General features: G+C 39.8%; 1 protein-coding gene and 1 pseudogene across 2 annotated transcripts; both read right to left on the minus strand.

Moving 5' to 3' along the window:
• Window positions 1-444: 444 nt before the first annotated feature.
• On the minus strand, window positions 445-14,241 carry LOC306838510 (tetratricopeptide repeat protein 39A). The gene is made up of 18 exons (XM_079366716.1): window positions 13,925-14,241; window positions 13,340-13,444; window positions 12,754-12,885; window positions 12,439-12,497; window positions 11,354-11,421; window positions 11,119-11,183; window positions 10,520-10,619; window positions 10,354-10,419; window positions 10,151-10,259; window positions 9,692-9,759; window positions 5,925-5,984; window positions 5,509-5,670; window positions 5,320-5,411; window positions 3,482-3,602; window positions 3,282-3,393; window positions 3,077-3,191; window positions 2,440-2,556; window positions 445-1,024 (listed from the first exon to the last, which is right to left on the minus strand). The coding sequence occupies exons 1-18, from the start codon at window positions 13,957-13,959 to the stop codon at window positions 922-924; spliced, it is 1,689 nt and encodes a 562-aa protein (XP_079222842.1). The 5' UTR covers window positions 13,960-14,241; the 3' UTR covers window positions 445-921.
• A 376-nt stretch (window positions 14,242-14,617) lies between these two features.
• LOC306837695 (tubulin alpha chain-like) lies at window positions 14,618-15,597 on the minus strand (annotated as a pseudogene). Its single transcript has one exon. The product of its transcript is annotated as a tubulin alpha chain-like (transcript).
• Between the last annotated feature and the right edge of the window lie 828 nt (window positions 15,598-16,425).

Here is a 16,425-nt window from a genome sequence, read left to right on the forward strand (position 1 = left end):
ACAAAACTATTTGTTGAGTTTGCTGGAGAGATTGTAGCCTGGGAACGTCTCTGAATGCCCCTGGAGGAGCTGGCAGAAGTTCCTGAGGAGAGGGAAGTCTGGGTTGATTTACTGCGCCTGCTCCAACCGTTGCCCCGACCTCAGATCAGTGAAAGAAAATGGATGGCTTTATTTACATTCAGAACCATCATTGCTCCGGAGATAGGCAACACTGAGGTGAGACAAACAGCAAGACAACGATGGTAAGGCTGAGATTAGAGCAGAATGGATCAGTTTGATCACTTTAAGACACTTCAGCTGTGGTGTGCCATGCCTTTTACATATGAAGACTGGGTCTGCTATGCATATAACTGCTTTCTGAAGCAGGTTTTAAAACACTCAATGTCAGCGGTCATTTTTGTGATTGGATTTGAAATAAAATAACATTAAAACATTCAAAAAAACAGTACACTTCATTATTTAATAATTGAGAGCTCTTTAAATACAGTAAAATAAATTCATTACAATACATGTCATTGTCAAAATGTGTTAATATTAGGTGGCTTCAATCAAATGTTGATTACAATTTAGTGATCTTTAATCTATAATATTAACTATAAAAACATTGTCCATAAAATATAGCTTTATATACACTGTTCTCCTTAAAATGTCAAACTGCACTCGACATTTACACACTTAAAAACCAGCCTGACAAAGATGGGCTCTTTATATTCTAAGAGTTTATACATTTCTATACAGTGTTTGAGTAGCCTGTGATACAAATACCTCAAAGGGTTCACCTGAACACAGAAAAAAATTATCCAGACTTAAAATGTATTTAAGGTATATTGCAAAAAAAAAAAAAAGGCCCCTCTGTCAGCCAACCAGTCCTGTGTTTTGAGCTTCAACAGTCATGGAGATCTGTCCTACAGTCCTCCCTCCTTAAGCGTCGTCTTCCTCACCATGCTCAGCCTTAAGTTTGGCCAGGGCAGCGTGCACCCTGAACTGCGTACGAGACTCCATTGAGTATTCTTTGTAGTTATTTCTACAAATCAAAACAAGAGGGGAGAAGTTCATCATGAGGGCTTTGGGTAAGTACATTTGTTGTCAGCACCTTTTACAAATAAAACAGCAGTTTCTAAGAACCCAAATAAAACCCTTGTAAGAAGATAAATGTGGGTTCAGAACAGCCTTTCAGTCCTATATTTAACAGGCAGACAGTGACCTCTTGTGTTTTTAAAGTGTTACTACACTGAGTAACCAGAGCAATACAACCACCTCTAAAGTTTATTACTATCCAGTTTGGCAGACGTAACTAAAACCATCAACTAGAAAAGTATCTTCAACAAATGTACTGAAAGTATCAGAAGTTTAAAACCGTTTCATACCCTGTGACTGTTGTGTGTAACGTGACATTATTTGTGATGAACCCTGGGGAAATTTGGCTTGACGAGTACATTTCACTTGATGTCAAAATTCAGTACCTCAGTTTCTCATTAAGCATCAACAAAAATCTGCTCCATCATTGCCAACAGAAATAATAGCAATGAATAGCAAGCAGCTAAAATAACAGTCAACTGTGGTGGCACCTAAGCTGCGTGTACATAGCCATGGGAACGTTCTTATGATCGATGTGTAGAATTAAAAGAGTTAATTTCCTAAATAATAGCGATGCATAAACATCCAATCCAATCTCAAAAATGTGTTACATATAAAAACTTTAATGACACAGTATTTGACTTTGACGCTTGTCAATATGTACTAATACTTCCATTGATTTTCATACTCTTTAGATGCTTACTTTTAGAAACACAAAACCCAAGGCTTCTGGAGGCAAATCTAAGAAAACTCAATATTCGAACGGTTACTGAAATGAAACCTTATGAGCTATATAGAGGGGAGTAATGTTGCTTTTTATTACAACAATCATCTGAAATACACAGCAAGCTACAACCTCACACTCAGCTATAGCTAATCATGTTTTAATGTCAAATCTAATCTCCTTTAATTGCTTTGTTCTTTTTTTTTTTTTTTAAAGATTTACTTTGGAGATTTGTATGCCTTTATTGGAGAGATGGGACAGTGGATAGAGAGTGGGGAATGACATGTGAGAGGTAAAGGAGGCAGAGTCACAGGTCAGATTGGAATTCGAGCTCCCAGTTTAGATGACCACAGCCAACGTACTATGGGCACGCAAACAAACCACGAGGCTACCGGTTCAACAAATGTTTTATTTTCTTATATTTGCCAAGTGACTTAAAATTGCAGATATTAAATAAGCATGAAGTAAGAAATGTTGGCCGCTGCTCTAAAAACAACTTTTCAACCCTTATAAAATGACTTGTTTTTTTTTTAATTACATTCACAGATTCTATGGGCATGTCTGTCATCGTACTGGACCTGCGTTGCTGGATTCGACTTTGTCTCTTAGGTTGCTTTACTCAGTAAAGAGTAACTTACTTTGCCTTGTGCAGCAGTTTAATGGCCTTGTCCCTCCTGCCTTGGTGTATGTATAGTAGACTGAGCTCCACCAGGGTGTTGGGCACGAGGTAGTGGTCAAACCTGATCTTCTTTTCACTGAACACACACATAAAAGGAAGGTGTCAACAGCGCTCCGTTTCTCACTGTAACAATTTACAAGTTATGTCAACAACCTGCCTTATATCGGCCTCCACAGAATTGCAATAAAAGGGATGTTGTTCCACTCTGGGTGTTGACTAACCTTCAAATCAAACAAGCTTGATTTCCTCTTAGTCATAAGCAGCTAGTGTGATCTCTATCACAAGTCATTGTATACTTGTTTGCTATGTCAATATAGATTGGCTACCTTATGACTTGATGGATGAGTTGAGAAGATTTAACACATTTATGTAAGAGCTGCTGAAACAGATTCTCCAATGATACATTTTCACACACAGCTAAACACACATATAATGTCAATAAGTTTTTAGCTTAATTTGAAACCAGAACTTTTTTTTTTCTCCACATAGTTTGAATGTCATAGGAAAGGTCACATTTTTAGATTTTTTTGGGTGTCCAGGTTGCCTAAAACTTCCTTTAAAAGTTGTTTTTTTCGTTCGTGTTTTTGGTTTCTGACCTGGAAATCACAGTGTTGAAGCATTCCTCTGCTTCCTGTAGGAGACCCTGGTTCTTCAAACACAAACCCTTTAGCAGGTGGATCACACAGCGGTCATCCAGCGTATACTCATTTTCTGTGAAGGAGCCAGACGTGACTTCCTGTTAGTTCTGTTTATGCTATGAAGGGTTTGTTGTTGCTCATGGTTTGTGAGAAAGTGTCTTACCAGGAGACTCCCGCAGGCTGCCCTCTGCTTCCCTCAAAGTCTGCATCATGCCTTCAGTCAGCTCTGGTCGCTTGCTGATCATACTGAAACCGTTCCACATGTACATCATCTCCTGTAAAGAGACAGAAAATGCAGTTGGAAGGATGTAGGAGTCAAACTGTCGTTCTGTTGTGCGAGTATGTTTGTGTGTGGATCTTTACGAGCACTGGCACCGGGAGCCTGATGGGGCTTGGAGCTCTGTAGCGTTTGGCTTTACGGACAGCAAACTTCTCAGTGGGGGGAGACTTCCCAGCTATCTTCTGCTTGAGGACGCGCACTTTTCTAGAGACAAAAAAAAAAAGACACTTTAGATGTGCTTTCTTTTAAACTGCAATTTGTTGTTTTTGGACATACGGGTGAAGAACAACAAGGTCACTACCAAACATAGTGGCCAACAATAGCCTATTATCATACCCAGCATCCAATTTGGAACAATAATTGGATTACCAGAGTGACTTTCCGACTGGAAAAATGTCCTTGAATGCCGTTTGAAGTTGGACAACATCTTGAGAAAAATATTTGGCACATGGCTTGGGCAAATTGGAATAGTTGCCATTGCACAAGCCAAGAAGTGGTAAATGTTGGGTTTTATGATTAAAAAGATTTTCATGAATTTATGTGCAACATTTGTTGCCATAAAACTGTGTCACATAGAATAACTCATTAAAAAGAAACAGATCTTCATTTAAAACCTCCCAATCATTTCCACATTACATTATAACGCTCATGAACATATCAGATCTAGAACAACTTTTCATCTTGAGAAATGGGACTATTTAAAAAGCCCATGAATGCAGCACAGCTCCTTGGAAGATAATCTGCAGCCGCTGAATGATGCATTATGTATGTTCGGTAGCTTATTGCTTACTTTTTGTGTGATGTCAGCATGTAGTGTACAAAGGGTCAGAGCTGTCTTTAAAAAAATTAAAAAATAAATAAAATCTCCTTCTGCTGTAGAAACAAAGGTGACAAGAGGTCTGAGAGTACATTTTTTCTGACCTTGTCATTATGACAAAGTCATCTGATCCAATGTTGATGCAAAAATATTAAGAGCAGCTTTAAGAAGTCTTTTAAGTATCAATGCACTTTTCAATGTTTCAATCCAAATGAATAGTGATACTGTTGATTTGTGCATTGTGTTCACTTCAGCTTTTCAAATTAAATACTTTAAACTGAAGTTTAAAACATTTTACTTTATTATATCGTCATGGAGACGATATGGGGCCACTTTCAGTTAAGTCTGATTGCCTTCACAGTGAGACTGTGCAAAATGAAAATGTTCAATGTATGCAATGATCTTCCTTTATCAGTGACGTGGATATGAGCCATCAGTCCGATACGTAAATCACATCAATATCGAACTTGATAAAAGTAGAAATGGGGTCGGTCACATCTTTTGAGTACCCTGCAGAATATATTCACTCATGGTGTTGGTTTTATGCTTTCTTTTGGAATTGATGTCCTGCACCAGCAACAATTGTACTTGACTGACAGAAATGTTCATTCACAAAGGTGTTTGAAGATCCAGAATGGTGTTTGCACAAAGTTGACATAAGAATAACATCTACTAATTGATCTGTTCAGGAGGTAAGGTATCTCTATGCTCACTTTTAACATGTGGATGTACAAGCAGCACTTTTGATACCACAACTAACTTTCTACAACACTCCCGCATACCGTACTAAACATACCCGCATAAACATTTTTTTTTTCTTTCGAAACTCTATTTGTCCCCGTGGGGTAATTAACGCACCAAGCGTTCGACCACAGGAGCAGCGAACTGCATACACCCTGACAGAGCAGGGTTAAGTGTCTTGCCCAAGGAGACATCGGACATGTGAACATGGGGCTCGAACCCTCGACCTTCCGGTTGAGAGACGATGACTCTACCCACTGAGCCACAGCCACCCTCATTGGTATAATTGCGAGTATATCACATGCTGTGGTACAATGGTCTTGTGCTTGAGATGAAATATTGAACCAAAAAAAATGTGTTTACCTAAAGAGCTCTACCTCGTCCTCTCCAAAAGGCCTGGCCTCCTCTTTTGGCAGCATGCTGAGGTAAGCAGCTTTCATGTAAACATACATTGCCTGACAGACAAAAAAAAGGCAAAGTTACAACGTTTTGCATTGTCACATCAGTCAGCTAGTCATTCTGGTCTTTTTTGGCCTGTTGTTCTAAGTATACCTTGGACCAACGGCTCTCCTGGCTCAGCAGGTCTGCATAGAAGTACGCCATCTTCCATGCCCGCTTGTAGGTGAAACACCACATCAGCTCCCAGTAGCACATGTGGTGGAACTGCTTCCAAACCTGTTGTGCTTTGCAGCCATCTTCAAAGAGCTCCACTGCCTAGTGGGGTGTGAAACAGTGATGACAACATAAAGCCCTTGATAAGGAAATTCAGAAATGAGGCAGCATTCAAGAGGTTTTGCATATTAAATAGAATAACATTAGGGCACTTAGTCTATGGCAGAAAAAATACAACAGTAACATAAAAAGATAAACCATTTCTTAAAATGATGTAAAGTGTGTGCAAACAAATGCCGTTTCTGTACACATAATAAAATAATAGCCTTGTCACTGACACATTTTATGAAACGCACCTCATCAATGTTTCCCTTTATCTCTTCAATCCTGCCTGCAAAGAAGAGGAAGATTGCTCCCTGGATGCAAACAGAAAATAAAAATTACATAATTAAACGTCAGCCTCCAGTGTTGCACAGAAGTTCATGTCAATATACACCATGTTAAATTCTCATCCATCTGCAAGCACTCCTCCTGCATTGTAGGTAGGTAGGTAGGCTTTATTTCTCAAATATGCTTCATGTTAAACATACAGCACAGATGAAATTTCAATCCCCTCAACCCACAGTGCAAACCTGCAGTGCATTAAAAAAAGAAGAAAAAAGCACTGGGCTTAATAAACATGACAATTAAATTAAAAAAAAATAGCAGTACTATAAAAAAAAAAAAAAAAAAATTCTTAGCAGCAAAACTTAAGTGAAGACATTCGAGACAAACAAACAAATAACGAACGAACAGACAAGGGCACTTGTGAATGTTGCACCAGGGAAGCAGTATGTAGATAAATTAAAGATGAACAGTATAAACACAATACAGAATTGTATTCACTCTTAGAAGTGTTTAACCAAGAAACTTCCATTTTGGTTGGGTACACATTGTGTCAGAGCTTTGAGTTTGTTCTCTGGGATGGGCTGGCGTGTCGGTAAAAGGTGGAGTGGAGACAGGGATTGTGAATTAACAGGAAAGGAGTCAGGTGGAATTATACAAGCGATAGCATGAAGGTGCTGAGGTGCATGTAAAGTTAAGAAATGTTCAACATGATTTCATTGTGTGTCAGACTTCAATATAGAAAGAGTTGTGAGTGGGAGTTTTTTTTTTGCCTTTCTTAGATAAGACAGGTTTAGAGAGACAGGAAATGTTGGGAGGACTAAAGCCTCTGTGCATGTGGCTCACGACATGCTGTAACCAACAGGCTATCTGGCGCCCCAATGTGAGTGGAAGGATTTGTAAGACAGAGCCGACATTCAGTGAGACATAATGAGCGTTTCAAAGAACTAAAAGGAAAATTTGAATCAGACACTTGCAACAGATGAGGGGACCAATGGCACTAAAGGATTGTATATATATGTTTATTTGGGACTTCTTCACAATTATGATCTGTATTTTGAAGCTGTTGCCATTTGACATTCTGACAGGGTGTTAAGATTATCGCAATCAATGTCTAAACTAAACGGTCAGAAAAAATGACCAAAACTAAAAGAGATTTTAAGACTGTATTCGAGGCTGTCACTCAAATGAAGCGGCCTTGATATTCATGCATGCGATCTTTCTTTCCCATTTCTCATATTGTATCACATGTTGGCAGCAAGCTGGGAAAACGGACATCAAACCACTGGAGTTCCTGTACAAACAAAACTCAAAAGTACGATTACGTCACTTTATTCGATTTCGCTCAGCACAAGGCATAAAATCTACAAGAATATCTTCGACAAGAGATTGTTTTGTATCCTTCTGTTGCTCCGCCTTTGGGTGGTCAGCTTTCTGTGTGAAAACAACGACTCAGTGAAACGCTCTGTCAAACGATATGTACACCATATAAAGCCTAAAGGGATTCCTAAATTTGCATAACTAGGAAACTTCAATCATTGGACTTTAAAAAGCCTCTTCAGACACCAATATTAAACCTCACTATGACTACGTCCATGTTTTATACAGTGATTTACACGTGTGTAAGGTCAGGAGTATGTAGGCGCATTGCATTCAACAAAGAAAATAACACTGGATCCAATATCTAATTGTAACCCAGATTATTTTATGCATGTATATATTTACAGAGATTCATTAAACATATCAAAAATGTATGCAAGTGGGGGCGCCGATAGCGCAGCGGCAGCGTGCGCGCGCGTACCATGTTGCGAGGCTTTGCTCCTCGCGCGGGCGGCCGGGGTTCGCGTCCGGCCCGTGGCCTCCCTCCCGCATGTCTCTCCCCACTCTCTCCCCCCTTCCGACTCTATCCACTGTCCTCTGACTCTATCAATAAAGGCAAAAAGGCCAAAAATAAATCTTTAAAAAAAAAAAAAAAAAATGTATGCAAGTTCCTTAAACGCACCACCAGCACCGAGTGGAAAAAACAAGCAAACAAGTTTCAAAATGATTTCTTCCAACCTTTCAGGTGAAATTGATATAAAAAGGTATAAAAGGGAAGCTGTTGGACTTGGGGATGGATTAGATGAGTTCATGGTGCGTTTTTGAGAGTTTAAAATATTTCAGAAGAGCTGACGGTGTCGTCAGTGTGAGAGAAGTTCGTCTGCAAAAAACTCTTGTTTTCTCTTCTTCGATATGGATATCATCCTGGTTAGTTTTATTTGAGGGACGGTTCAACCGCTGACCAGGTCGTCGTGGCTGCTTGAGGGTGCTGTCGTCTCATCCGAGTGCTGAACTGTGGATAATGCACTGTTCTCAAGCACATCATCGGAGCCTCACTGAAAGGATTTATTTTATTTGCACTTAATTTTTCTGAGATCTCAGTATTTTTTTTTATTTGGGCCTTAAACAGATGGACACATACTGAAAGCTTTAAAGGGAAATTATTCAATGTTTTTATTTTCTTTGCAAAGGTGTTTTTACGGGTGGATCAACCCTGCGTTTTTGTTTAAAGGTACACATTTAAGATATGTGAACAGGAAAATGAACTCAACCCAAAAATCTTAACTCTTCCTCTTACATTGGTGTTGTGTTTGTATTTGTGTCGACCGGAGGTCTTACTGCTCTTTTAGAGTTGCTACTAGCAATCTCCTTAAAATACTTGGTGAATTTAAAGATTGAGCAACTTGGAACTTTTGAACCTCTCTAACCTTCTGACCAATTTGACATTTGGAATATTTGGTGCAAAATATTTTGAATTGATGATATATGGGAGGTTTAACCCCATCCCTTGTTAGAGGAGTTACATCATAATTATAATATTTACTTGTAATTACTTATTCATGGGAGGTAAGGATGCATAAGGTGCTAAGTCATCTCCTAACAATAACAATTAAAGTTTTCAGCTGATAAAAATGTGAAACATAAGGTATTGGATATTTACATACATATTCTGCAACAGTTTGTGTGATGGTTTCTTGTTAGTTTACTATAGCATGTCTGATTGTTGTTTACAATACATCCTGCAGAGTCAAACAACTAGCCGCAAGTCAGAGCATTCCCATTGTGTTCAACCCAAGGTATTTTGGAGAGGGTTTTCACCTTAATGACAGTAATGTCTGATCATTTTGTCAGACAAAGCAGCATAATCTTTCTAAAAACCAAAATCAACAACAGGCCAGGGCAAAAAGTTCTCATCGTTTTTCAAAATAAGACAATGAAATGACCCTAACCCTAACCCACATCTCATACAGTCCTTCAAACTAACCGCCTGAAGCTAAAATAGAGTATTCCATTGTGGAATCCGCAGCTTACCATTAGCTGAAATCTCAACATGGACAAGGCAACTTGCTAGCCAACAGCAGAAAACTGGTCTGTCACAGTTCAACAAAAATCACAGCAAAATGGTTCCATTTAAAGACTTATAAGAAATGTGTTAAAAAATAACAAACCAAATCAAAGAACTACTTAGGTGAAAAGCTTGAACCATATTTGTTAACTATTTGCTCAGAAATGCGTTCAAGAGTAAAGGATATGCAGTTATGGGATCAGTCTTCAAGGCCCTACTGGATTTGCAACTGAATGGCGCACAGACTGTACAAGTTCAGAGCATTGATTTTGTGCATTTTATGCTTAACACCCCCAATTCTAGAGAGAGTGGACATAGTTTTTACAAGCACTGATAATGCTAATCGCGACTCACCCGTGGATAGCGGAGCCGGAAAGGTATCAGAAGGCTTTCAGCATCAGCCACTTCTCCTTCACCTGTCCCTGAGAGAACAGAACAGCAAAAAACAGTAATTCAGTATAGGATAGGATAGGATATTCCTTTATTGATCCCCAATGGGGAAATTCAGGTGTTACAGCAGCAGCAGTGCAGAATCAAGAAGTCAAAAGTCAAAAAGTTAAAAAAAGTGTGTGTGTGTGGGGGGGGAGATATATATATATATATATATATATATATACAGAGGACTATAGTGTGGTGGATAATACTGTGCAGTGAATAGCATGTTAAAGTGACCAGTGAAGAATTTGTGATTGAACGATTAAGTAACCAGTATTTACAGTTTTAAGTTATAAGTATAATAAATATAGTGCAGTTTGACAAGACACCATACGTGTCTCGAAATGCATATAACTGAAAATTTAAACATGTCACTACCTAGTATAAATGTGAGAAAGGTGTAGTAGCAGAGCAGTAGCAGCGCGCACAGCATGGAGCGCAGGTTCATCCCTGTAGCAGCATCACGCAGCAGGGACAGACCGTATTCCTAAAACAGGACAATGCATTGAGAAGTCAACCAATCTATCCTAGGTGTGTCAGTTCACATGTTGTGCTTGATCAAATACATGTATGTTTCGCACCTTGTCTCCAGAGAAGCCTGCAAACTCCAAAACTTTGAGTATCCGTGGGGGAAATAGAGAGAGTGTCTGTAAATGAAGATGGCCTGATGAACTTTTTGGTACAGAAACATAGTTCACTGAAAACATCTTCACACAACATAATATTCAAGATACTTTGGTAACATACCAGATTAAACGCCCCTATCCCAAATGATATTCCACCCTCTAAGTGAAGATGGTCGGATCCTTTGAGAAAGCTTTGAGATTTTATGAAGGAATGCAGTTCTCTAGATGATAAAGGGAATTCCTGTCAGTCATTTTAAAACAAACCTAAGCTACACAAAACTACATCTAATTGGAGTATTGGGCAATTAAAAGGTAGTCCAGCAATTATATTTATAACATACAAAAAAAAATCAAGGCACTAGTGATAAAGACTACAATAAAAATCTGTTCTGCAAAGGCCGAGTTAGTCTTAGTCCCTTGTATAAATCTAAATATGCCCTTATTCTACAATTCCAACAATGCAACTTGACAGAATATTCTACAACCTGCCTGTTACCACAACATAATTATTGTTATTACATTTATCATCCAAATTGCAACATAACCTTGCTCACATAGTGAGGTTCACTGTCCTCCAAATCTACAGCAGATATCCTTAAACTATTGACTCAGGCATAGTAGTGCTGGAGTTCGTTTAGACAGCTAATGTATACACTACTATTGTCCTTTAAAATAACCTACTGCTGACATTCACATCTATGCATTTCTGTTACTACTTACTTGTAAATTAGGTAACTGTTTCGTATTTTGATCCCTCCTTTGATGAAACTCACCATGTTCTCATCCTGCAAATTAAATTACATTAACAAATAAATAAGTCAACTAATACTGAGCTTTTATAACATTTTCAAACAATGGTCAAACTTAGCCATGCTATGCATTAATTACAGAAATAAAATGATTTACAGTTGTTTCCATGTTACAAAACAAACAAAAAGAGACTGGCCCACTGCACCTGCAAGAAGGTGAGAGCAGCTCTTTGGAGTTGACACTCTGCATAACACACTTCCGCATGAAGCTGCTCTGAAAAACACACATACACAGACACACATTCAGAAAATAACATAACGTGATCACAGTCAGCAAGCAAAAAAGCATAAAATAACCTTGGTGTTAATATATGACGATCTCTCTCCATGTCTTCTAAGTAACTAACTTTTATCTTTACATATGATAAGTAGAAAAAATAAATCAGGATTTTGTATTTAAAAAGTTCTGTCTTTTTGCCCTTAAGCCTGGTGTGCCACAGGGATTCGTACATGAACCATTCCTCTTCATTTCCCCTCCTCTGGCTTTTCCATCGCAACGCTTGAAGGTTGTTGTTTTTAAATCTCAATAGCTGCATGACTCTACGGATGTCCATGTCGAACACAGTAGAGAAATACATGTATATAATTGATAGTATATATATGTATGTGTATATATATATATATATATATATATAAATAATATGAAATATATCTATACCTCTACAGCACTTTGACACTAAATTTCCCATTTACACATCACACTGATAGCAGAGGCTTCTACGTAAAGTAGGACGCCGATGGCCATGCCCTCAGGATCAACTTGAGGTTCAAGTATAGGCCAAGGACATGTAGACTGCAGCAGCTGGGGACAGAACTGCTTACTTTTCCATTGACAGACTACCCACTCTACCACTGAGCTACAGCCAAACCAAAATAAGAACCAAAATGCCCACAAAATGAATGAAGTTCTTGGTTCCCTCAAAAGTACTTGTGTGATGTGCTCCTTGTCAATGTCAGCTTGTTAGCTTGCTGATTCTAGCATTTGGCTAAAAGCAATGTTGCACCAGGGTACATGTTCCATGAATACTAGATGTCATTCAAATACTAAAAATCTGTTGGAAATGTAACAACACCAGGGCTAGCACTGATCTTTTTAAATACTTTAGGTTAAAATTTGCTATCAGACTCATGACTGAATAAAAAAAAAACATGACTAATTTAACATCTATCCTGTGTTCACTGTTGGAGCGGAACCGTTTTTAAAATGGAGTGAGACTTCCAAGCCTTTTACCTTCAGTGAGTGATTCCCCCACTGTCTTATTCCCCAAACCTGGGGATTTCCGTCGAAACCTGAACAAAAGAAACAACATTTCACAATACACAAGATACTTAGCCGATGATGGCTCCTTGAATGACAGAAAACAGAGATGACACTGACATAGCAGCCACTTTAATGGCTCCACTCATGCAAACACAGTCAAATTAGTAATTTTGTCAGAAAGAGTTCATGTAAATGTGTTCTGGTTAATTTGCCTATTATGGTTCACAAACTGTTGAAGAAAAGTTAGCAGCACCTTAGAAAATAAAGTGAGGTGTTTTGTCTGACCTCTGGCAGACTTCCTGGGCACTCTTCATGGTATTTCCTGCATTGCTGATGTCATCGTGCTGGAAAGTCATCATGGCCTGCATTTCCAGCACTGTGGCGTAGATGAGAGCATGGTACATACTCTCATTTATTCTACAGAGGGAACAAGAAATCCAAATAAACATTATACACATCAATCCATGAGCAAACATAGGTCATGGTAGGGGCAGTGCTACTGTATGAATTATGCATTTTCCTGTTGAGAAGAGATAAGGCAAATATCTGGTCATCTTTATTCTTCCTATCTTATCTTCCATCTGTGCGTGTCTTGTGCATAGTGTTTGTTTTGCAGGGCTGATTTCTGTCGCCTGTTGAATCAGTCAGACCTTGGGCGTCAGCTTCAGCAAACACCTCATATCCTGGAGAACTAAAGCCTACCCGTGCCACCCTGGTGTCTCAGCTGACAGCAGCACATTACTCCACAGTTCACACCATAGACATTTCTTGACAATGCATGCGGCCAAATACTGCTGACATCATACGGAAACCACTACGTGCAAAATGAAGTGAACAGTAAATATCCAGTGGCTCAGGACTATTCTGTTACCTTGGCCGTAGCCTCTCCAGGCTCTCGCTGAAGTGGTTGTTAAGGAAGAGATCCATGGCCTCCATGCATTCATCCAGGGACTCTTTGAGGGTCATCTGTGAGGAGCTGCTCCACAAACAAACATGGATGAAACAACCACACGTTAAAAGAAAAAAAGTGCATAACCGAGTGTGCTAGGGGTAGAGAGGAACGCAGCAGCACAGTGCGCTGCGATAAAGTGTGCATGCGTTGAATGCCCTAACTTTAAATTAGGAAAGGACCTAACAATACACTAACAGCTTTTATGATGCCATTATATTATAATGAAAATCACAGTAAAGCACATCCTTATTAATATTGTGCAAAGTTAAGCATTATCATTATTAGGCAAGTATGTGCCATATTGTGTCCGAGAGTAAATAACGCAGAGAGACGACGAGGAAACAAATTCCCTAATGTTTCAGTTTCCTGTGCAAGAGATCAAAATAGTCGATTAAAAATAGAGCGGAAACGTGTTATCCAACAAATAAACTATGACCAAAACCGATGGAAATAAGTAAAACTTCTAGCGTGTCGTGAATTTAGAGTTGCTTACAGCCTACTCACGTTTGCTCAGCATTTGCGTCTTTCCCATTGGACATGTTCTACCTCCGAGCGGCGTGCCCCAAAAACACCTGTTAGGAGTTCAGCGAAGTAAACCTAGACGCATCCACACTTCCACTGTGAGCTTTCACGCGAGACCAGTTGCATACAAGTTAAAGGCAAATAACTTGACTTCCCCACGCTGGTTATACTGTGCTAAAGCGCTCCGGAGAGAAAGCATGCATTCATGTGTGTGGATCAGACAGATTGTGTGAACGAAGCAGACTCCTCCTCTGTGACATCACTGCCACGCACACATCAAACAGCATGAACCATGGCAGCAGCTCCCAAGAATAGACTGTAAGAAAGAAGTCAGAAGACAGTTGACATTGTAGTTCCAATGTGTGTGATGTTTCTGCATGCCATACTTGTCATTTCGCTTTGTCATTATGGGGTAGTGTGTGTAGAATGAGGGGAAAAAATATAATTTTATCAATTTTGGAATAAGGCATAACGAATTGTGGAAAAAGAGAAGCGCTGTGAATGCTTTACGGATGATCTATTTAGGCCACCAGGATAACTGGTTAAATAGAAGCATTTTTCAGTGTTGTACATGGTATAAAACTATTATACATAAACCAAATGTTTTAAGTTTTCTTCGTTTTTTGTTAACCTATTCCCAAATGATTTTGTCAGTTTGCCTCAAAAACATTTTTTTTACTTTGATGATCCTACAGGTTGATTTACATGTCTCCTAAAATAACAAACCAGCACAACTTCCAAGTAACTATAAGTGTGTCCCTTCTCCAGAGCGGCCATGTCCTCTCTGGCTTCTGAGAACTCGCCCTCTTCCATCCCCTCTCCGACGTACCAGTGGACGAAGGCCCTCTTGGAGTACATCAGGTCAAACTCGTAGTTGAGTCAAGCTCAGGCCTCGGCGATGGCGGTGGTGTTGCTCAGCAGGCACACGGCCCTATGCACCTTGGACAGGTCTCCTCCAGGAACCGCAGTGGGGGCCTATGATCCCCACCTTGAAGCCTGTGGGACACCAGTCCACAAACTGGATTGTGCGTCTGGTTTTGATTGAGGTGATGGCGGAGTTGACATCTTTGGGCACCACATCCCCACGGTACAGGAGGCAGCAGACCATGTACTTTCCATGGCGGGGGTCACATTTCACCATCTGATTGGCCGGCTCAAAGCAGGCATTTGTGATGTCAGCCACTGAGAGCTGCTCATGAAAGGCCCTATCTGCAGAGATAACTGGGGCGTAGGTGGCCAGAGGGAAGTGGATTCGAGGGTAGGGCACCAGGTTGGTCTGGAACTCCGTCAGGTCCCGTCGAAGCGCAGGGAGGCGGTGATGGAAGAGACAATCTGTGCAATCAGCCTGTTGAGGTTGGTGTAGGTGGGACGCTCAATGTCGAGATTCCTGCGACAGATGTCGTAGATGGCCTCGTTGTCGACCATGAAGGCGCAGTCGGAGTGCTCCAGGGTGGTGTGGGTGGTTAGGATGGAGTTGTAGGGCTCCACCACAGCTGTGGACACCTGGGGGGCCGGGCAAATTCCAGCTTGGACTTTTTGCCATAGTCGACAGAGAGGCGCTCCATCAGCAGAGAGGTGAAGCCAGAGCCGGTTCCTCCTCCAAAGGAGTGGAAGATGAACCCTTGAAGCCCAGAGCACTGATCAGCCTGAAACATTCAAGTTTGAAAATGTAGTTAGGTCACAATGACATTATCACAGTGACAAGGAGTTTGTGTGTAGGTTGATTTACATGTCTCCCAAAAAAACAAACAAGCACAACTTCCAAGAAACTATAACTGTGTCCCATTCCAGCAGCCGCAAGTGATCTTCGACTTATTAGACATTAAAACAAGTTAAAGGCAGACATTTAAAATTAAAGTTGTACAAGGTAGAATTCTATGAAAATGTTCACATTAAAATAACTAAATTAATTAACAATTCACTAAAACTATGTTTTAGATATTTGTTAGGGTACTTTAATTGCCTCAAATAGTTCCAACAGTTATCAAAGCCATTTATCTCCACTATGTCTAACAGTTTTCTGACACTTACTCGACTTCTTCCATCCCTTCTTCTTATTTCAGACGGATAATTCCTCTTCATTTCAAGTTGGTGACTAACTACTATATAATGCATGCCACGCGTAACTGGGCAATGAGGGGTAGTGCTATCATATTGGGCCCCTGAGGGAGGTGTGCACATTTTGAGTCACTGCAGGAGTTTTAAGTCTGTCAGCCCTTTGGGGCCATCTACTGCACATACCATTGTAGTATCACTTGTGTCCACTTGATGGCAACATTCATCTTTAAATGCACAAAAGAGTAGGGACATAAGAAATATTATTTTTAAGTACTAAGTTTACGCTAATGGTGGAAAAATAAAAATAATAATAATGATAATAATAACTTTCATTTCGCATTTCTTACTTCCTCCATGTAACTAAGAATATATTCTATCTGCAGTCAAAGTACCTGCACAAGAAGCTTCCATGTTGATGCCTGTAG

The sequence above is a fragment of the Symphodus melops genome, assembly GCF_947650265.1.
Source record: "Symphodus melops genome assembly, chromosome: 17".
NCBI classification, from domain to species: Eukaryota; Metazoa; Chordata; class Actinopteri; order Labriformes; family Labridae; genus Symphodus; species Symphodus melops.

Excerpts from the sequence above, each read along its gene's own strand:
- LOC306838510 (XM_079366716.1), bottom strand. The coding sequence starts at position 13,959 with ATGTCCAATGGGAAAGACGCAAATGCTGAGCAAAC. Across the intron at positions 5,671-5,924 it reads TAAAGGGAAACATTGATGAG|GCAGTGGAGCTCTTTGAAGA; the intron begins GTGCGTTTCATA and ends ACACCCCACTAG. Across the intron at positions 2,557-3,076 it reads TTCAACACTGTGATTTCCAG|TGAAAAGAAGATCAGGTTTG; the intron begins GTCAGAAACCAA and ends GTGTGTGTTCAG.